Source organism: Bombus fervidus, chromosome 6, assembly GCF_041682495.2.
Source record: "Bombus fervidus isolate BK054 chromosome 6, iyBomFerv1, whole genome shotgun sequence".
NCBI classification, from domain to species: Eukaryota; Metazoa; Arthropoda; class Insecta; order Hymenoptera; family Apidae; genus Bombus; species Bombus fervidus.
Window position 1 is genome coordinate 16967718 of NC_091522.1, and position 23276 is coordinate 16990993.

Below are 23276 nucleotides of genomic sequence, written 5' to 3' on the forward strand. Positions count from 1 at the left end.
CGTTCGATTTGTAATTCAGCGAGTTTGAGGGGACTGGCATGCGGGATGTAGAGTTGACGTTGCGCTCAAAAAGTACCGTAGATAAAGTTTGAATGCGAAAGTTACGGGGGCGGGGGTTCGCGCTTATACAGGCGGCGGCGAAGGTCGTCGAGGACTGGGTGGAGCGTTGGAGAGGGTGGCAAAGGAAGGAGATATAAAACCGGCGCACACGATGGGGATCTGGCTCCGATAGGGAGCTGTAAGTACGTTAACTTTGCCGTTTATGTTCGACGAACGAGAAACACCGAAGATTCGAGTGAGAAAAGTCAGCTGGAACACCTCGCGCGCCCTCCACTCACCCCCTCCAACGCCAATTCTTTACGATTTTCTTCGGCCAGAGTTTGCCACGTGAATTTCGCTTGTTACGCTACAGATACCGTGCGTTTGACGGGTTTCAGATCTCGTTAAAATATGTAATAGTCTCGTATTAGTTCCTGTCGTATTTCTTCGTTGTCGATGACACAGAATTAACGCTTCGATTTCTATCGTTGCTAAGCTAATTTTTACGCTTTTTCGATCGATTAAACGTTAATCTCAAAATACGACGACAATATAGTCTAATATAGTCGCTCGTTGATCTTAACTGATTCACCTAAATAAAATGATATTAATAAACGGAAATGTATCGATCTTAGAAAACGTCAATTAAATCTTAATGGGAACGAAACCGTTACACTGAATTTCTCGTGTGGTAGATAACTGCTACATTCGATGAATGTATCATCGTCGAGTTCCTTCCGGCTGAGCCTAATATTCGAAAACGTCCATCACGTATAGCGGTCCGGAATGAAACCAACGTGCCTCGCTTTCTGCTTCCCCTTCGAACACCATCCTTCTTTTCACCGGCTGTCAGCTGTCAAAACGAAAGTTCCTCCAAACTAACGGAAGATTCGCGACCGTGTCATAAACCCAGACAAACGCGAGCCGTAGACCATCTTCCGTGTCATAAATCCGTTAATATTCCTGCTGCAGTTGTTCGTTATTATTTTCGTCCTTTTTCTCGGCAGGAACTCGCGTAAGAGAATCTCAAGATTCATCGTTGCACCATCGTTTCACTTCGCCGACGAATTGCAGGGAATTTTCGTTGTAGCCAGCAGGATGTAGAAAAGCGATCCGGTTCCAGCCGGAACCGGTGTTAATTATTAAAAAAATGAGACTCATTAAAATGTTGGAGCGCATCAACTTACGAGCGAGCATCCATTGGGTACGTTTCGCTCGAGCGGTTGCCACGGTCGACCAAGTTTCGCGGTAATTTTCGAATATTTCTGAAAATTAATCTAGCTATTAGGTTACAATGGAGGAAGAGAAAAGGCCTCGACCATAGACTTCGAAAGATCTCGCTGGATTCTCGTTTTCCGCGAAATCCGTTTTAGAGAGAACAAAATTTATTTTCACAGTTTCATCTATACACAATACACTGTTCGTAAAGTAACGAGGCAATGTTTTTCTTTGTTTCAGGATTGCGACAACGGTCTGGCCCCACTGACACACCGAGAAGCGGTGGTGAGTTTATTTAGTCGTTTACAACTCCGTCGATGTTCGTTGGTACCGTGGACTTCCGTATAAGACGGTCTTTTATAACGCGATAGAACGGGCTTGAAACATTCTTTTCTTCTTCTTTTTTTCGGATGCAATCCGCGTATTTCTTGCTCACACACGTACAGGAAAACTAACAGTTATAAAATATGTAAAGATTTACAGCTGAACCGGTACGATCCATGTGGTTTGCGTAACTCAAGTTTCTAGGATGCGGTAGAACGTATGTGTCCCACGTTGTACTTACACGGGTTTACTGCATCTTCCTTTCGTTTCGCGAACGTTTCGAAAGAACGACAAAAGATATTCGTAAAAACGTGGCAATTTGATACGCCGATTTAGGGAAGATCGGACGGCAAAGGAGACTAATTCGATCGGCCGTAAACGAGTGATCAGAATTAAATTCGAAACGGAAAATTGGAACGAAGCGAACCTTTAAACGGATTCGTAGCGCGTTGTAAGAGCCTCGGGCCGGTTCGAGCGTTAACTTTTCGAGTAATGGCCGTTCGTGCTCGTTTCGCGGCGCTCATTAGCGTAATTGACGTAGGCCTCTCGATTAACGAGGGTATTTTGTAACTGCGCGGGCCACGGAAAGATGAACGGACCGGCGATAAATTTTCGGCGAGAGTGGCAGCGAAATAAAGATGTTAAAGCACGACTGTCAGCCTCGTAAATCGTTGACTCGTTTCACTTCACCCCGCGCCGATACTTTTAACCCGCGTGATACGCGCACTCTGTTGCAGCTGGATAACGAAATTTCCGTGGTTTACGATTTCCTAAATTCGAAAATTCTCATTTCCTCGTGCTACCGTGTCAGCCTCGATTCCAGCAACGTAACGTCGACGCGTGTTATCGTAGATCCACGTGCTTCACGGACGCGGGAGAAATTCTCGCGCAAATTCCAGATATCGTGCCGGTCTATCGCACCCATGTATCCGGAAGATGAAAATGAAAGGAAGACGAGAGGATGATTTTTTATACGCGTTGCCGCGCGGGTAGTTTCCTGTCGTATGCGCACACATGTTACGAGATTCCAACGTTATGTCCTTTCCGGACTATAGTTACGTATACAATGTAGGTCGCGTACAATGTAGTGTAGTTTTTGACGTTAACCGCGTTACGCGGATTCGGTTTTATTGTTGGTTCCAACGAGACGAAAAAAGAAAGAAAGAAAAAGCGAAAAAAGGAAGAAGAATGTTTGAAAATCGAACAACTTGTCCGCTTTGTACCGAGAATATTACAAAACGATCTTCCAATCGCGCGATATTTGGTTCATCGAAGCAACTTTAATCGATCGTTAACGAGTATTACGCGTTTCAACGAACCAACTTTCTCGCAAGCTATCGGTGAAAGTGGAAAAATGGATAATCAGCCCCGAAGAAAAAACGACTCTCTCCGATGTTTCGTATCGAAATCCTCGAAGGAGGACGTTGAAAATAAATTTTACAGCAGAAATTGAAATATTTTTTGATCACCGTTAGACCCGGTCGGGCCTTCAAACGTTCCGGTTCGTTTTCCCTGGGCGCATTTTCACCAGAAACGGATTAAGAAGTAATGTATTCCGTTAGGAGCAGTTCCGGTAAAGTCCTTTTCCCCTGACCGCCGATACCCGGTGGCTTTCGTCAAAAGCTTCGCCGAGGCTCAAGCACGCGCGCACCACACTTTCGACTTCGTCGTGAAAGTTAAATTGCCTCGGTTTTCGTGTCATCTGTGAATTTTTCACTTCTCTGTTTCACGCGAGCACCCTAAAGGACGCGCGTGCGCTTCGCCAAACCTTTTGGACGTCGAGTTTTAACGTTGATTCCGATCCTCTTGAATCCGGCTCGTTCGAAAGGGATCGCCTTAATTGAACATTCGGTGTCTTCTGAGTGGAGGATGGGTTGGAAGGGAAGGTTTATACGTTAAACGAACCGATAGAGTTCGATGGAAGAGGTTTAACGGGAAGACGGAACGAAAGTTCGATCGGATCCGTCGATGGAGAGCTTTGGAGTCCGGCTTCGATGAAAATCCACGTCCCGCGTACGGCGAATCGCATGTGCCCATCCGACTCGTGCTCTCCACAGGTATACGTGTACGTACCACATACCTCGGCGATCGATATTCGATCGCGATTTATATATACGCGTTTCGGTCCGGATTCTGGGTCGGCGTTTCTTCCTTTCTTTTTTTTTTTTTTGCGTTTACGGTCGATATAATCGCGGTTTGACCGCGTGGTTTTACCTATATCGGTGGCCGATATGAACGCGGTGGACCGGAGTATGAAAAATATTTGGGGAAAAACTGAAGGAACGGTGGTGATGGTGGATCGGTGGAAAACAGAAGCAATGCGCTGGAAATCGAACGAGAAAAAACGCGGGCAACGGCGGAATTCGAAACGAGAAAGGACGAGAGCGGGTAAGGATATAGAACGCTGTAGCAACATATGCTTTATCCTAATTTGTAGCTCACGGTAAAACCAGGTAAACTGTTACACTACGATCTGTCGTACGAATCAGCTTGCGTTTATTTATTGATACTGTGCAGTTCTTTTCTTCCTTTGTCACCAAAGGAGATTTAACACACGCGCAACACATCCTTTCGTACTCCGTACGTGAAACGAGACTCAACACGTACTGTGTTGTACGTTCCTTTTCTCTTTTCCCCGAACTTTTAAAAGAAGAAAGAAGAGCAACGAAATCAGAAATCGTTGGCCTTATTCGTGGCTTAAGAATCGTTGATTCGAGTTGGAAACAGATTGCGGAAATGCAATCCCGGGTCTATATAGGAACGCACGACACGGAACGAAGTTGATCAGCTCGCCATATCCAACCGGTAATTAACCCTCGAATGATATTCGTGCTGGAAAGGAAAGTTTAAATTGTCTGCGCACACGTGCGGGACAGTTCCATCGGTGGCTTTTTCATCGTCGTATTTCAGACGTCGACGACGAGAGCTTTTATCTTGGAAACATATGCAGGAGTTATTCGAATTTCACGCGAGCATAGACGAAACGGAGACCGAACGTCGTTGGAAACTCCGTTTGTAGAACGCGGACAAAACGATCCATCGAGGATCAGACGGCAGAGAGGAGAGGATGCGCGTACTGTGGCGAGACAAGACGGCGAGATGGTTAACGTTTGAATTTGATGCTCGTATCTAATTCTGTTTAGCGGAGTGATCGAGATACGTGGACGCGGTGCATCGTGTAGGAAAGTTTAAATTATCCTGTCCGCCGAGAGGAAGCATCCGCTTCTCCGGGGAAACGACTACGGTTGGCCGAGTCTGATTAGTTCGCCGGTCCCTGTTTCGTTTTATCCTCTTCTCCATCGGTTTGGTAACTACCGTGCGCGGCTATGGACCAGAATCGAGTAGGTAAGGTGTTGTAAGGTGTCTCTCCTTTTCGGTCAGGTTGGCCAGAAATTGCGAAAAGTGCAGAGGATCACCGTTGGTTCTGTTCCGAATTCCCTTTCCAATATCATTTCTTCTCTGCCTGGCTGCTTGTTTCCCTTTCCCTTCTCCCTTACAACCCTCATCTATCTATCTATCTATCTTTGTTACTACCCCTTCTCACTTTCAACTTGTTTTTAGTCTACCTGGTACTCTTCTATCGTCTTCTCCCTATTGGTTGGAACCGTCTGTTTAATCAGAGTTCTCTTGATGAACCGGTTGCGTCGGTTGCCGGAGATCTGTATCAATTTTCGTAATGAGTCCCTTCGAGGCACGAAGCTGCTTTATAGATATTCCGGGTAAATGGCCTGCGGGGACAATGCGTTCAGTTTAATTAATTCGACGCGCGAGACCGTGCACTCTGGCTGTCTTCGCCGCTGTACGACAAACGCGTAATAGCTTGCCTCTTTGTTCGACCGGTTCGCGGTCATTCATTAATTCCCAACTCGCGACGTGACCGCAACTTTTTCATCCGATTTTTCCCTAACAGATCCATTGCACCGATACTTTTCCCTAATGCAGTTTGGTTGCGCCACAGGCCATTGGTCTTTCGCAGCGGATCGTAAGAGCATCGCTTTGCTAAATGGTCGTGGAACAGGACTTTGATCAGTTTTTCTATCGATCATCGAGGAAGATATATCTTTAGAAGATATCGACTAGGTATCTCTGTGTTGAGGATCGTACATTTGTTTATTTTTAATACGAAATACCAGATTTCACAAAGTCAGTTCCAGGAATTAGTAGGGGTAGTTGGGGTCAGTTCCAAGCTATTTCCTGCTGTAACGCTGTATCGAGTGTAAGACACGACAGATTTAAAAGTGTCCTATGTAATAAGATTCAGGAGCCGAATAAAATTTTGATAGAAATAAGACGTAGCTTTGTGAAATCGCACATGGAATACTATAATCTGCGCTAATATTATACAAGGCAGGCTATTACAAGGAATTAAAAGACCAAATCGCCGTTAATGCAGCACCATCGTGGATGCATTCGCGGATCGTGCTTAAAGGACTGCGGTGAAATTGCATTCGCATTAAAACGCATGCTATAAAATGTCCGATCGGCTAGTAGCCGCCTAGCCAGCGCCTTTTAACGTCAGCTCGAAAAACCAGCCACGGTGAAATCGAGGGAAAAATAAACGAGACGAAACGGAACGAAATGAAAACGAATTTAACTATCCACGAGCCATACGGTTGCACAGGCCAATGGCTAGTGGGGCTCGTCTTTTTTCTACAATCGTCTCTGTAAAAGGGAGATAGAGATTAAAAATTCTGCGTTGCCATGAAGCCATTACCTCTTGATACGTATTCGCAATTAACGTTTTACTCTTCGACTTCTCGTATCAGTTTCACCCCCTGTTCGGAGGGAAAAGCTTTTGCTCTTCGTTTGACCGTTCATTCGTAAACAAGAGCGGCTGTCGCGCGATAAATCTCGTAGATTCGAGGGAAAAAAGCGAGAGTTCGCTATTGGCATTCGAATGTTTCGACGTGTTTTACTTCGGATCGACTCGCGGTATTTCGTTCCGCGGCTGTCGCCGGCGAGTTGGCGCAGATTACGAAATCATATCGACGAGAGGGAGACGCGGGAACGTGGAGCACGATGCCAGCAACACAGAAGGGCGTCGAGAGTGTCGCGCGACGAAAGAATCCGATGAAATACGGTAAGGAGGTCGGGAAGTTGCGAACTCGCTTCTTGGCGAGACGTCGCCGTTTTACGTTGATTCGCGCTCGAGCGGTGAGCATTGTCGGTAGCAGATGCAGAGAAGCGACATTCTGTCGAGTTTCTGCAATTCGATTTGAATCTCGTAATACCGAAGTTTGCAGAGTTCACGGAAGTCGAGATAATTACGCTGCTGTGCTGATTTCATAGACGCAAGGTGGTCCTCCTTTTACACACCGGCAGGGGAGAGGATATCGTTCGAGCTTGCTAGCCATTATCCACCGATAATGGTCGAACGAGGCCACTTTTGACTTGACTCGCGAACGAGAAATCCATACGTTACAGTATAATTTACCGTCGAAGTGGCTATCACTTGTAAAAAAGGAAACACTCTACATGATCTGTTAAGTCTTCTCGTAGTATTTTTTAGTAATAAATTAATTTGAATGGTAAAGAGAAAGGCATTGACGAAATTAAGCTTCAAATATTCAAATATTTAGAGTTTTCTTAGAAGTGGCGACCACTTCAACATTTACGAACAGGAGAACGTATTATTTCGTACGTGAAGTGAAAACGCGCAAACGAGTTAAATCTGTCATATTTCTGCATAATCTACGTTCGCTTTTTACAACTCCTTCGTTGCATTTACAGGGCTTTCATTTATTTCAACGAAATTTTAATCGTTCTCGAATGAACGAGATCAAACGAACTCCTGTCGATTGAATTCCTACAGTAATGGAGGAAAAATCATACGGAGAGTGAGTGCACACTGGATACCTATTATACGAATTCCGATCACATACATTATTTATCCGCACTTTAACGAACTATTGGGTTGCCAACTAAGCGATCGCGGATTTTGTCATTATTGTCTAATTACAAAATCCGCAATCGCTTAGTTGCCAACCCAATACGTATAAACGTTTCTCTTCTGCGCGGATTTTTCCTTCTCAAACGAGTCCTATTACGACAGCCTTTATCACGGCAGGAATTCAAAATCCATATTAACGATTTCTCAGCGCGAGATAGACCGATCAATTTCTGCCTGCCACCGCGTTCGTCGGAGAGTTCTAATTATCCGAATCGTAATTGGAAAATAAGTCGGTGGTTCTCGTTGGGGCGAATCGAGTAATTAATATTCTTCGGTTCGCACGATATAACGGAAGTATCGTCGATAGTCGGGGCTAATGCAGCCCGCGCTATTTAATACCCCCCGAGGAGGAGAAGTATACAGCCGGTATCGTAAGGGCAAAACTCAATTAACAAAGTGGCTCGTCATCTTCTCCCAGGCCTCGAAACTAAATCCGTTTAATGCACTTATCTTTGTTGCCGCAGCAACAGAAAGCACTTGAAATCCGTTTAATATACTTATCTTTGTTTCTGCAGCTACGGAAAGCGTTTCTGCTTTTAACGTGTATTAACTTACACGCGAAAGCGAAAGCACGGCTATACGAAGCACTGTTTCAGCGTAACCTTATTACAGCTACGAAATTAAGTGCAGACGTCTTTTCGTATACTTTTCCTCTTCTAAACCTGCACCTTGTTTTTGCACTCGCGTTATATCATCGTTTCGTTTTTTCTTGTTCCGGGAATTAATTCGCTTCGACGTATTTGCTGCAGACTCGCATCGAGCGAATTCCGAAGATCATTCGCGTTCTCTGACTCGTTTGGATCAGCCATTCGATGGTAATTTCGAGAGAGAAAGATTTTGGGTATAGATCTCGTTGAACGATAGTTGATAAAGTATCCTAGGCGAAAGGGAGTAACGTACATACAGAGAGAATTTAGATAGAACAATACTGGATGTAATTGCAGCTGTTAAACCATGTAATATGTTTTAATAGTGTATCACGGTAATGGTATATTAAATAGCATAATGCTCTGTAACGATGTGATACGTTTCATGTTCATAAACTAGTCATAATTACTAAAATCCCAAGCGCCATGCAAGCTCTTTTAATACCTTAATAACGAAACTATTTCGGTACCTAGTACGAACAACAGGTTGTCAAAATGCTTCCGTAAAAATCATTTCTATCGTGGAACGAACACGCGCCACGAAGATCAACAACGTACGAGATCATTGATATTCCTTTTGAAATATTATACGACGATAGGGACACGAACGTGGATCGCGGTTTGATAATAATTCGAAAAGTTGATTACAAAGAGAGAAAAACGGAAGCGCGCGCGAGAGAGAGAGAGAGAAATCACGAGAGAGAAAATACAGGGTAAAACGAAAAAGCGAGGAATAATTACGTGTCACGATCGGAACGACGTGACGCTCCGTTCCACGACGGGTGTTAATTTCATGACGAGAGATCTAATTTGTTCGCGTCAATTTACCACGCTCGAGTATTTCTCTGTGTTTACATTAATTCTCGTAAAATGGCATCTGGCCGCTCCGCCAACAGTTCGTCACACGATTGCGTCGAGGTTCTTTCCGTGCTCGTGCTGCGAGCCGAGTACTTACACTCTAACGCGAGGACACATTTGCACTCTTACACGTTACGGAAACGAGAGGAAAGAGGAATCCGCGTCAAGAACGCGTCTATTTCACGCCTACTTTATTTCACACGGCATTGCATCCGGATCCGTTCTACGACACGCGCAACAACCCGTGGTGCCATTTTCAAAGACACGAACGGAAGGAACTCGCGTATCCACCGCCTCTTCATAGATCGCTTTTCTTCTTCTTTGTACGCGAAACGGAACGAAACTCCGAGAATCGTACCGTTCGAACGGAATTCTTTCGGTCTTCGTGAAACTGTATCACCGAGCGTTCGAAAGTTTGTTCGAAACGTCGAGTGTGTTTAGAGCGTACACGCGGTATAAGAACGACGACCGTTCCTGCCTTTTATCGATTATTTAAGTCGATCAAAAAATATTTCCAAAGGATTTAGGATGATATTTCTCGGTTGCAAAGAGTGGTAAAGGCCGAATGGAAACAAGTTCAAAGTACATCTTTCTGACTTTTCCGCTGACTCTTGTCGTCTGTCGATTCGAGTCTGACCAAACTTCCTCGTTGGCAAGAAGACACGTCAAACTGGTATCCGCGAATGGTATTGTATTCGACTTGATCCGTACCGAACAGAATAAACTTATCTCGATCGAGGTCGGAATAAACTTCAGGAGTTGGTCGATTCGTAAAACTCGATATCTCGGAGTCGACGAGAAGAAAACGTTCTCGCGAAACCAACCGGAATGTCTTGGGTTAAAGTTTGCATAAACGACACGTCGTCCGTCGATTTTCATCGTTACCTTCGGTCCTTCTTACGAATCGAATCAAACGCACGCTCTTTCGTTACACCGTTTAATCCCAAGAGCGCGGAAAGAGCGTCGTAATCGATCAAGCATTACCTTCGAGAAGCAAAGTAACGCGATCCTTCGAACCGATACCTTTGGCGAGCTAACTTTGCCGGAAAAGCGTTCGTCCCAACAGGGGTGGAACGCGTCGCGCGATAATTTTTCTCGTTTCCGCTCACCAACGCACCCTTTTCTCACCCTCTTTCATCCTTTCGCCTCGCTGTTTTATTTTCTTCTCTCCCATCTTTTTTTTCTTCTTTTTTTTTCTTTTTTATTACCACGACGCCTGCTCGTGTCACGAAATTATTTCACCGCCAGTAGTTACTCTACATTCGGTACAGATATCGCACGCTCCGGTCGGATAGTTGAAACGCGGGCCGGACAAGAATTATCACCGATGACAGCCACGGGGAATTCACCGGCCAAAGGGATAAATTGGTTCGAAAGCCTCGCCTCTCTCCATTGTACAGTTGCCATCTGGACGGACAGTTAGAGACCCGCGTTCGCTGCTAATGGCAACAATTTATTATTTTCAACTTTCCAACAGGACGGTTCGCCTTTCGCTCGGACCGTATTCCCTTTTCTTTCTTTCCATCGGCGAACCTGTTATGCGTGATCAATCGCGCTGCCCGGATTCGTACAGGGCTTCGGCCGAGAATAGGCATACGGTCGAGGGTTGTAATGAAATCGGATCAGCCGATTGGACCGGAGGATATCGACTGACTTTTTCCCTTTGCCTAGGCGCTTTGCCTGGTCGCTCAGAGGGTGATGATCGGTCGTACGATCGTTAGTTACACGTTATCTAAGGACATTTCGTCGTCCACGTAGGGTCCTTCCGTGCTAATAACATTCGGTGAATAATGATTCTGTTACGGTACTACTGTGGCGGCACTCGACAGCAAAAATACCACCATTCGACGCTAACTAGCGTCGGACGACGGCAGCGCAGTGGTTAGCGCCTTAGGTTACGAACGTTCGGAACCCGGGTTTCTCGAATCCCGGCGACCGCAGTACGATTTTTCTTCCACGCATCTAAATTGGAAGAAAAATACCCCAGTACCCCCCAGCAGCGACATTTACGCACTAGCAGCATCAGCATCATCAGCAACTACAACTATCACGGCCTATTCACCTCACTGCTAAGGTGCAAGATTTTTCCGTCTCCAGGTAAACGTCTTAGGAATGGAATACAAATCCTAGGATGATAATTTAGTCGATGAGATATCGTTGAAGATCCTGAACGTTTCGTTGGTAATACGATTTTCTCAGACTGTGCCGCGTAATACTCGTTGAACGATTAACTTTTTCTCTTTTATTCCGCGAGAAATGTATCGCGATACGGATTATTAGATCGGAGTTGCAAGATTTCCCGCGCAAAGTAGTAAGCAATTCCAGTTGACGCGAATTCGGTTTCGTTTCCTGACAGCGTAATAACACGGTATTGCTTCCTTTTCGCCTATATTGTTGTATATCCATATACCGCGGCGGACCAAAATAATCCCCCGCGCGCCATTCAGAATTTCCATTATTATCTTGATTATGCAAACAGATTCTAATTGTCGCTTGTAGCAGCCGGCCTGGCCGCCGGTTACACGGCCGTACCCGTGTACGAGTGGCGTCGAATTACCAAAACGTCCAACTTTAAGCACCCCTGCCATTCGCCCTGTGTGTGCATCTATGTGTGGCCAACGTAATAACAGAGCGCACCAAGTTGCCGGTCCCTACGTATATATACGTACGTCGTGTACATAGAACGCGCTCGTGGAAGGAATTACTGCGCTGCGTGTTGCAATTCCAAATGGCTGGAATAACGTAAGGGTCGTCTTGAATACGGGCACAGAACCGAATGTCGGGCTAATTGGCTGCGGTGGTAAATTGGGCCAACGCTTTTGCGCGACCTCGCGACAGCCTCTTTCCCTCTCGCCAACTCACCATCCCTCGATCACGCTAACGACAACTACCCGAAGAAAACGCGTGAATCGTTCGATCGCTCGAACAAAGTACCCTGTCTCTTGGTGTATTGTTCCGGATAAAAGATCGGTCGAAAGAATGATCGTCGCGACGCGATCGATTCAGAAGAGAATTTGAAACGAAACGCGATTGCGAAGAGAAGGATTGCAAAATGAATTTTTTCATCGCGTATAGATGATCTAGGTTTTTTAGTATTGCAGATGGCGTTGTTTAAATTTCTCTCGCCGATTCCAGAGGCCATCCAAATGAGAATGGATTTAGGATCGTGTAAAACGAGCGACTGCAGATGATCGCTGACTGTTGTGGTTTACCGATATCTGTGTGTTTCTGTTGTACAAGTTCATGCGTGTGTTGTGTATGTTGTACCATCTAACTCTCTGCTCTATGCTGCAGACTACGCGCGTTGCTGTTGTAACTCTCTGCTCTCTCTACTACTTTGTACGGCTGTTGACACTGTGACTGTGATAATACAACGATTCGCTAGACTCTGTTTAAAACTTTATGCAAATTTTACGCATCGAACGTTTCACAAACGACACTTTCATTTGGAAAAGTTCTACTAACGTATAACGGGAATATAATTTACCAAAATATCTTAAACAGCGTTTTGTCCTTCGATCATGGAAGATGATTCGCTGTGGCGCGTATACAATATTTAACTCGAGCAAACGAAGTCGAAAAATCATATTTAACTCAGCGTGTAATTTCCAGGGCGATGGATTTCCAGCGGCCGATATGGCGTCGGCCAATTTCAATTTCACTCTCGTTATCGATCAGTCGGTGGTCCGAAGTGAGAGTACGTACGGTACAGCTGTACATCACGCGGAATTAAAAGTTCTCGACTCGCAGCTGGAATTTGTAACAACTCCGGACGAACTCGTGCCACGTTTTCTCGCGTGGTAATTCGTATTCCTGCCAGCGTACGATTCGTAGTATCAATTTTGGCAGAAGAAGAACTATCGAGAGTTATCGCTATCGTGTATTCGATGATAAGTTCGATGATAGACACGCACGTTGTATCTTATCGTTTCCCTGCGTTCCAATTAACCGTAAAGCAATCGAAATAGCCGAAACGACCAATTTTTAGCTTTTCATAAAAATTCCATAAACTGGCAACGCTGAATTTTGGAAACTTGCACGATCTTTGTAAAATACGTCGATAGGAACTTACATCTTCCCCGTAATCTTCTTATTTCCATTTTCATCATGCAGAATGTACACTTTTGTCGGCCGTAATAATCGTAGGGTGGTTAAAGAGGCGACATTAAACAGAGAACCATAGCCAGGCTTAATTTCGTAAGCTGCGTCTGTTTGAGTAGCGCGTTCGCTGGTTGCCTGAATTCTTAAACGTCGACGGTTTATCCAGAATTCGATGATTACGATTTAGAGACTCCGTGTGGCATACAAATAGGTATACGTGACTGGATATAGGTATACGTGACATTCGAAGAATCATTAATTCCAACGTAATCTCTTAAGCCTGTGCAAACTAAAAGGATCAATGGTGCAGCAGATTAATTAACTTGATAATTCTAAAACCGAAGCGTACGAAACGACGCGTATAAAATTGCAAAAACCTACACGTCCTAACGCTTTCACGGATCAGTACGTTTTACGGTAAGCCGCTTTTCGATCTCGTCGAAACCATATATGTTGCGAAGCGTGAAACGAAAACGTCTGCTCGTCTTCTTTTAATTCCGCGCGATACTCGAAAGTGTGACGAGTAGCCCTAGCCCTGGCAAAGAGAAGAGGGCGTAGGAGTAAGCGTGGAAGGCAAAGGGACGGGAAACGGTAAGTAGGAAGAGAGAAGGAAGAGAGGGCGAGAGAAGAACGGCAGAGACGGACGACTTTGGCATTTATCCCTTATCCCGCGGCTAAAATTGAACGCGAACGAAATTTCTGTCGCGGGATGAGGTTCGCGACACCTCGAGGGGAAAAAAAGGGCAAAGAGGGGACTTGAGAAAAGGACGAAAGAAAAGAAGGTAATTGGTCTGGATAGGGGGAGGGTTTCGGAGGACTCTCATTGCCGGTTTTCAAGCAATTCTAGACAAAAGCTTTTGGCCAACCTCGAGCCCGCGTGCCTCCGTAATCCTCCGGTTCTTAGTATGTTCTTTCGGTTAGCCCGCAGCGTCCGCGTATTCGAAAGAAGTTTTCAGCCTGTTCTCGACAAAGGACGAAAGAGTTCCGTTTCTCCGAGGAAAACAAACGACTCGCTGGTACCTTGAATCTTGCGACCGTTTATTATCAATATTTCGACTCTGAGAAAAAGCACAATTTTTCGCCTGGATATCTAAGGGAGGCAGACTTTTTAAATTCTCACGAATACACGCACGATGAAAACGTTCATAACCCGATAACGTTGTATTTAAAGGCAAACTGTTCAAATTCTTTTTCTCCGGATGTTGCGGAAATTATTGACGGCGAGTGCGTTAATTCGTCGGTTGGAAATCGTGAAACTTGTTGGTCGATCATATACGTAGATCCGTTTGAAAATTCCAAGAGTTATCGATAATCGCTGATCTTTTTCGTGACGCCAACTCGATCTCGTAGTGGCATACAGGAAACGATTGACGCATGTGGGTTACGCGGTCGAGGATTTTTCGATGAACATTTCGAGGGCGCTTCGAGGCTTCGAAGAAGAGGACAGTATCGACCAACGATCGGCTATTGCCGAATTACGAACACTCGTACGGTAGGTCGATCAAAAAGATACGATTTATGCGGTGTTGGATGAAATAATTTGTGTTTTTTAACCGAATATCCTTCGTTATTTATTATCGCGAGGAAAATATCTTAAGATAGGACGATACCTATCGTTATTCTTCCGCTACAGTTAACACTACGATTATCGATGACCAAAGTTTGTAAATCTATAAAAATCCTTTGAAAAATTATCCTTCGTCCTCTTACAAGCTCGATGTATTATTTTAATGTTACACCGAGAAGATGATAAAAATAACGTGACACCACCGAGACGGTGAGGGCAATTATTTTAATAAGTTGGTAAATCCGCACGTTTTCTTTTTTTTTTTTTTCTGAAATATAAACTAGCCTAACTCTACTCGGTATGAATAGAAAGCTATAAGTTGGAACGAGCAATTAATTTCGTTCCGGTGATTTCATCGTTTAGAGAATTCAATTCATCAGACGAGAAACGTTCGACGGAACTATCAAATTCTCGCGAGTGCTCGTGAAACCTGGTCATTCAGGCATTCGGCGAAAGCTCTCGTAAATTAGAAAAATTAACCGCGGCTCGTTAGATTTCATTGGCGCAGCAGGGCTCTTATTGCACTCGAGCTGGCTCAAAGCTTTCGATCGTTCTCGTTCAGCTCGATGCCTGGTCAACCTGGTTTCGAATTAACGTTTTCATTTGTTCCGCCGCTTTCGTCGGTCGATACTACGTCAATATCGATACGCGTTGCTTGTCGAGGAAATTCACGCAGCTTGCCATCACACTGATAATTCCATGTTCGATGATACGTCGTTCCATATTCCCTTTGTCGTCGACGAAAGGATTTCGTTGTCATCAACTTGGTGGCGGCCGAAGTTATCCCGGGATCAACGATCGATGATTTATTCGATTTAGCTGCCTCGTAAACGTACTACGATCCCCTCCGAATAGTTTCGTAATCGTCGTTGTCCACGCGATCCAATTAAGGCTACGGTTGATCATGAAACGTGATACGATTCATAATTGTGTCGGTACACAGTCGTGTCTCTCGTGAGAAGTCGGTTGACCGTTGGTGCTTCAAGTTGCAAATTCAGATGAAACTCGGCCAGAGCGAGCTGTAAATTCGTAAAGAGCTGTGTAGCCGGTTCGCGATGGATCCGCAGCTGTGAACAACCGTAGAATCTGGGTGAAGTTTGATAACGCGCCTGAAGGGAACTGAAGCGTTCTAGATGAAGTCAAAGTTGAACCGGCAACCGGAGGAGAAACGCGTCGCGTGCATCGTTTGCCAAGAATTGTACGGGGGAAACGGAAGGCGGAATTTTCGAATTCTTGAATTTTATCGGAAAGCCGATTATTCATCGTACACGTACGCTATGTTGTTCCGTTTCGTTTAACAAAAAGTTGAAATAGTTTAGGCCGTTTCGGAATAATAACACGGGTAATAATTGAAACGGTATTCGCTACTATTCGTTTGGTAGTTTTCTAAAACCTTCACCTCTGCTTCCACTTGACATCGTCCTACTTCGGCCAGAATAGTTTTAACGAGAGTTGTTTTGGTATTACTTCAGTAATTACGCGGAAATTGTACCAAACCACCGGCCACAACAGCCGCGTTAAAAAGCGGTCGGCGTGTTTGTTCGAAAGTTTTTCCCCTCTATAATTAATCGTTCGCGGTATTATTAATTAGAAAGTTCAGCACTGTGTTATTTACACTTTGTACTATTCGTTTTCTGTTCTTCACCGTTGCTATAATCTTTCCTCCCCTCTCTCTCTCTCTCTCTCTCTCGCTTTCCTCTCGTCTCTCTGTTCAACGTTAGCTTCCAAAGTGCGAATTTCGGTAAGATCCCAATAAATAATGGCGACATGCGATTAATATTCCGTATTATACGATACGATAATTCTAATTATTTATTAACGAGATTGTCGCAAATTACTCCACGCAGGGGCAGTCGTCAAATAAGCGACGTGACAATTACAAAAGCTTTCGCATTATTCTCTCGAAGATTATTACGCTGTCATTGTATAATTTCATAATAATTACATTATAATATTCAAACACAGGCTGATGAACGTCACAAATGATCGGGTAGGTATTAAAATTGAAGCTGTACAGGGGAAACATTGTTAGAATTTCCCTCGTATCAGATGGACTGTCGTTTATTAATCCTTTCGATTTTGCTCGATTGAATTGCAATTATCGCATTTGCATTTACTCGCGAACGTTGCAGTGACTGAAATCGATCGATTTTCATTTTTATCAAAAATCGAAATCTAGATCGATCGTACCAGACTGTTTCGTTTTTTCTTTCAACACGAGTAATTAAAAACTTAGAAACGTAGAACGTATACGTTGCCCTTCGCTCTAGATTGACTTGAAATTGTCAACCGCAAACCCGCCGGAACAGGTGATATAGTACCGCGTGTGATTCATTATTCTTCGCGTGGTTCGATAAACCCGGCCGCTGGTCCCTTGGGAGGAAACGAGAGTAAAAGGGGAAAAGCAAGGTCAGGGTGTTGAAAAGCATTTTTTCCCCTTTCGTGTCTTTTTACAGGAGTGATAAATCTTGACAGGCATCCGGTTATGCCGTGGATTTACCAAGGGGAAAATAAAAAGTAAAAGAAAGAAAAAGAAAAAGAAAAAAGATCCACGACGTTTAACCGGAAGTGTGTTTCCCCGGCTGGGCGGCCATGCGTTTCTGTCACAAGTTGTACCCGTTGCTTGGGTTCGTAGAACGTTCCGGCATATGCGCGAATGAAGCTCGCTTTGGGTGCAATTTCATAAGCTCGAGTTAAATTAATCAGGCTGTTTCAGAAAGTTCGCAACAACGCCATATTATAAACGATAGCGGCGAATTAATAGGAGACGTGTTGCCGTCCTCTCGTTGAAAATTTGTCAATCGTGGATATACGTAAACTAGCGCACGCGTGCTTTCGCTTGCCCGCACCAAGTGCACACGGTGCTGCGTATTGTGTTACGAAAATTACGAATACACGGGCGGCTGTTTTGCCCCGTAAGACGACACTATGCTCGCGTTGCAGCAACCGGAAACCAAATTGAATTGATAGCTGCGCGATTTGCTTCTAGTCGAGTTAAACGAGTTTCCCTCTTTTGGTCAACTAATTTTCACGTCTTTCCAACACTTCCAATCGTATATCTTCGTTCTCGATTGACACCGAAATTTAACCGCACTGTTTAACTATTCTTTGAATTCCACGGAATTACAGAGTTACGAACAAAGTACATCGTACGTCGAGCTCAATTAATTATCGGTCATATGATATTAAACGTCAGCTCGCTCCTTTCACCGTTACTGGCGCTTGTTATCAAAGGGATTCGCATCAACGCAGACAATTCTTGAATCATCAAACTATCTTCTAACCTGATGTAACATCATTTCTTAATTCAGCTATAACTAGTATTTAGATTTTGGAACAAACGTATCTTCTTTCCGCTTTCCTTCGTCTTCTTCTTTTTCCCTCTTCTTCCCATTCTTGAATCATCAAACTACCTTCTGACCTGACCTAACATCATTTTTTAATTCAGCTATAACTACGCTAGTGTTTAGATTTTGAAACAAACGTATCTTCCTTCCGTTTTCCTTCGTCTTCTTCTCTTTCCCTCTCTTTCCCATTCTTGAATCATCAAACTACCCTCTGACCTGACCTAACCTGATCTAACATCATTTTTTAATTCAGCTATAACTAGTATTTAGATTTTGAAATAAACGTATCTTCTTTCCGTTTTCCTTAGTTTTTTTCTTTTCTCTGTTTCTTACATTATTCCATTACAGCGTTACAAGATGAATAATACCAGCTAGAAAATTGTTACTCTAGGATGGTCAGCGAAGCATTAAGAGTCTCATCTGACAAGCAGTAGAATTGGACTTGATGTTTTGTACCTTTGTGTGGACTTCTGTCTTACCAGATAAGTAAGATAGATTCGTCCTAGCGCGGCAAGTAGAATAGCGTCGTATCTGGTCAGACACGACCAGTAGGTTGTTTCGTCGAATAAAATGGAACTATTGAGCGGACAAGCGGCGCAAGTAATAGGTGGTTTGTCAAGTCGAAGGAGACGATATTTGCTCGGACAAGCATTCAAGTACATATCGTATAAGAGGATTAATTAGTATAGCGTAACTTGTTACGTACAATATAGCTCGGTATATACATATTAACGTAGCAAGATGTTTTATTGCCGCGTTGCGATTAACGTAGATAAATAACGTTCGACTTGTATTTTCTCTGATCGTGTCTTCTAAGATATCGCCAAAAAAGGTGGATGACAAAATTTGTAATTAGAAGTTACCGTATTAAGAACTGGAAATAAGATAATTTAGTTTCGTTTTCGTTCAATCTGTGAACTGTAAAATTGCGAGGAACTTTCCACGATCTGTTTTCGCCTCACCTCTCCGCAACGCTTCTGCGTTTCCGCAGCCAGTCAAGTGTCTTGTAAACTAAAAGCCGTGAAATCGTTGGCTGCAACAGAAGAGAGAAACAGGGGACAGAATATAAAGAAAGGGAGTCGCGACACTTGTTTTTTTCGATATCTCTACGGCCTTAATTGGTGAAAGCGTGAACAATCGTTAATTGCGCCTTCGTCGCATATCTCCGAGTGATTCGAAGCAAAAAAGAAAAAGCGTAGTGTAAAGTGTTGGTTGTCGTTTCACAGCGAGCAAACAACGCTGCAAGTGTCGAGACGAGGGTTACACCGTGTGGAAACGCTTCTGTGATAAAGGTTTCGCGGTTCAATGACGTTCAAAGGGCAAATATGTTGCCGAAAATGAAATACCACCGTTTCCATCTCTTTCGAGTGCTGTCACGTTAGTGTTTTTCCTCTTCGCTCGACTATCCGTGCCCAAAGGTAGGATCAAATATTTGATATCCAACGTTGCACCGATGCTTTGTGTTTCAAAGGGCACACGACTGCTGGTGTTGTCTCTAACCAGCAATTATATGCGCGATTCCTAGTCGCGCAGGAAGACGAAACCGTTTCGACACAGTAATTAAAACGAATAATCATCGTGAAATATAGCGAGTATCCACGATCATACAGTACTCGCGTTTATGTCTTTGCTCGCGGTGAATCGTAGGCAAAAACGACGGTACACTAGCAACAGAAACGGATAACCGCCTTGTTTCTGGGAGAATTCGAAACCACGAAATCGCATTCGAATCTCTGCTGTCCTTTTCCTTCTGCCCTTGTTTTCCCTTTTTTTAATTTCTGTCTTCCTTTCTTCCTTCTCTTTTTCATTTTTCTACTTTTACGTGTTCTTTCCATCGTCTCCACTTTTTCTTCGTTTACCTTCCATGTTACAAACACCACGATATTCTCACTCTTTGTCATTTTCCTCTCATGTTCTCTCTCTCTTTCTCAGTCTCTCTCTCTCTCTCTCTCTCGTCCTTTATCTGTCATTTTACGCGTCCGTTTGTCCCGCTCTTTCGCGCTATCTCTGTTCAGCGGAGGCAGGCAAATGACGATCTCTCAGACTGCGGCGCTGTTCTTCCCCTGTTTCTCCTGTTCCTCCTTGCACTAACCTCCGTGAACTAAAGTACTAGAAACTACAAGTTATAATTACGTCACAAGATAACTCCTACGGTCGATATGCTCGTGTAAGTAGCCACGTGCAGGAGAGCAGAAGTGCTGTGGCAACGAGAGGGTAGTTGTAAGTCGTTCCGAGGGTAGTACTATTAAAGTTGGATGTTATTGGCGGCAGATAACACTCGTACAGGGCGCAATTATTCGCCAGTGTCGTGAATTCAATATTTATGTGTATGTTCGGCGAACTGTGTCGCGTTGATAAATGTTGAAATATGCAAATATTTTCTTTTCGAGAGACGTGACGAACCTGTTATCGCGTAATATCTTCCGCGACTTTCAAATAAAAACTTATTTTCGCGTGATATACAGTTGCGAATGGTCGAACGATTTCAACCAAATGCATCGTCTCGTTAAAAATAATTTTTAGATATGCAGTCCGATAACGATCGCAGATACGAATCAAACGAGTGGCTTTCACCGTGGAAATATTCGTCGGAAGTAGTCACGGTCTACTGCAACCAATCCTGACCTATTGTGAGCGCACAAAGAGATCTATGTCGATGGATTAAGCGATTAACCACGGCTTAAGCATTTTCGGAAGAGCTGAATCTTACCCACCGTTCTAAAATTATTTTTACGCCGTTGCTTCTACTTGGCACGATCCAGCGTTTTGATTTACGACCGGATCTTGAGAAAAATACGAGAATCAAATCTTCTCCAATACCTCGGGGTATATCTTAGAATAAAATTTCGATCCCTCGGCAAGGCGTTCTTTTATTTTTCACTTTATTACACCAACTACGTATAAATCTACGTCTTTTACGTCGACGTTAATCGTAAGATACTCGCATTAACATATTCGCTGTATCTTATTCGTCGATATTAAAAGAAGCGAAGGCAATCAGACAGTCGAATTTACTTCGACGGAGAATCGAACACACCTAACCCATTGGCGCCCATTACACTATGACTCGAAACTAGACGACAACTATACACTATATATATATATATATATATATATATATATTCCACCCCTTCGAACAACTTGAAACTACCTCCCCAAACGCACTTCGAGTCGCTCTAACTGCTAACGACGACCGTACACGTCCATACGTAATCGACATATCGGTCATCGACATCTGGCTGTCACGAGGACACGTAACCGGAAGATTTCTTAAGCACGCAGTTCGTTGTAACGTCGTGTTTCCATGCGAAACGAAGTCGTCACACGGTCGACGGTGTTTTGTCCTCGTGACGAACGAACCATACACCAAACAGGCGAAATACGCGGAAGAAATACGTGACGGAATGCTCAACGACGGAAACGCAAGCGGCGCGACGCTACCCATCGCCCATAGCTGACTTCCTCTCGCGTTATAAAGTTCGCGTAGCACCCCAAGGACAGGGGCGGTGCGAGTGGTTCACAGAAAACGGAGAAACGATCGTCGACGCCGCTGAAAAATTTCTCTTTGCGTCACGTCGATGGACGATACCTCCTTTCCGATCGATTCGACCGACGCTACGGGCGTTTTCAGCCACGTGTCGCTCCGCAGACTGTGCGTGAAAAGGGAAAAGCAGGAACACCCGTACGAATACGTTCGAATACCTTGGAGCGTACGGTTCAGAGGTTGAACGTTCGGGAATGCGGTAAGAGGGATGCGATGGCGTCGATTGTCGCGTGACACGGCTCGTATTCTAATCGTCAGCCACGGGGGCAAGGACATATGCCGCGTAGAATAAAAAGAAATACCTGTTACTTTGGCTGGGGTCGGTCGGTACTCGAATTAATGACCGGCGATATATCATCGGTTTTTTTTTTTTTTTTTTTTTGAAATTATCGGAGCCCGTTCGAGGGATAACGATCTTTGCCGGAGGAACAAATGGGCGACGGTCGTTGTTTCTTAAGGCGAGCTATAAATCCGCCTGGAGAACTCGCCAACCACTTCGGTTTGGTCGTTATACCTCGAGGCAACCGCTCGAAGAATTTTCGTAAAGGAAGTGGAAACGTCGATACGGAATGAGAAATCCGAAAAAGCTGCGAATAATCAGGATTTACGCGAATTTTCTCCATGTTCGAGTCTTTTTATTTGTGTCACCAACGAAGATGTCTCGCTCGTTTCCCTTCTGTTTTTCCATCCTCGACGAACGTATTGCTTTGAATATATTCATCGTGATATTTGCGTTATCGCGAGTTCGACGCGTCCTATACCATCAGAGGGTTGAACGAACGCTAGCCAGCACAGTTCATCTGGATTATATTTGACACTGCTTTGCACGATGCTATTTTTACTGATTATGAAAGCAGCGCAACACGTTTCTTCCTTTATCTATCGCTTGCCGTACCATTTTCATTCGGGTTCTTCGCGTTCGTGCTCGCGTTACCCGGTCCATTTTCTCCATTTCGCAATTTTTAACGTTCTCCGAGGAAACAGTGCCGGTTCTCGCGCTCCTATCATCCACCATCGACGAACTTGCCGTTTATCTTTCTTTGGAACCGGTGAGCAGACTCGGTTCCGTGTTAGCTAGAAATTTCGTGGATTAAAAATATCTCGTACAGCGTTCGAAGTTGGCCCGGGAAAATGTTCGGTCCATCAAAGCATCGAGTTAATAAACTGTATTTTCGTGAACGTTCGTGAAAGACAAGCGCGAAAACGTTGGCAAACAAGCGAATCCGTGTGCGCCGCGTTTCAACATCGCGCATCGATTCGCGTGTTTATTCTATTACCTACGGTTTACTCCGGTGTTCTTCTTTTGTATAAAACGGATATTTCGTGCGGCGCATCGAGGAATATCGTTACGAACGAAACTCGGTATGCAAACTTGAATTTATAATGTACAGTCAATGCTCGCTAGCTATTCGCTTTTTTCCCATCTTTCTCTTTTCTTTTCTCCGTCTCTCTCGCTGCTACTCTCCTCGTTTTTCTTTGTCGACGTTTCGTATGGGTTTTTTCGCGAAACCAACAAATTCGCGTGCATTTAAATTTCAGATGCTCGTATACCGCTTCGGAAAATTTCCTCGTTGAATTCGTACGCCGTCGAAGGAAGCCCGCCTCGACTGGATCGAAAATATTTCCGAAACGGAAGTCCGATTTCTACGCGTATTAGTCTCGATTGTACGAGCTGATCCGT

The 23276-nt window shown here is 44.3% G+C and overlaps 3 protein-coding genes across 3 annotated transcripts in view; 2 read left to right on the top strand and 1 right to left on the bottom strand.

The window, feature by feature from the left end:
• Nop10 (Nop10 ribonucleoprotein) overlaps nucleotides 1–19568 on the top strand; it is a 144677-nt gene extending 125109 nt beyond the window's left edge. Inside the window, exon 4 of the mRNA XM_072004995.1 lies at nucleotides 19555–19568. The gene's annotated coding sequence lies outside the window, so the exon portion shown is untranslated. The remainder of the gene's footprint in view (nucleotides 1–19554) is intronic.
• Mrps17 (mitochondrial ribosomal protein S17) overlaps nucleotides 1–23276 on the bottom strand; it is a 200258-nt gene that overhangs the window by 88212 nt on the left and 88770 nt on the right. The window lies entirely within an intron of this gene.
• Tei (irregular chiasm C-roughest protein teiresias) overlaps nucleotides 1–23276 on the top strand; it is a 321545-nt gene that overhangs the window by 77100 nt on the left and 221169 nt on the right. The window contains exon 3 of the mRNA XM_072004984.1: nucleotides 1498–1542. Coding sequence (XP_071861085.1) covers nucleotides 1498–1542 — 45 coding nt within the window. The remainder of the gene's footprint in view (nucleotides 1–1497; nucleotides 1543–23276) is intronic.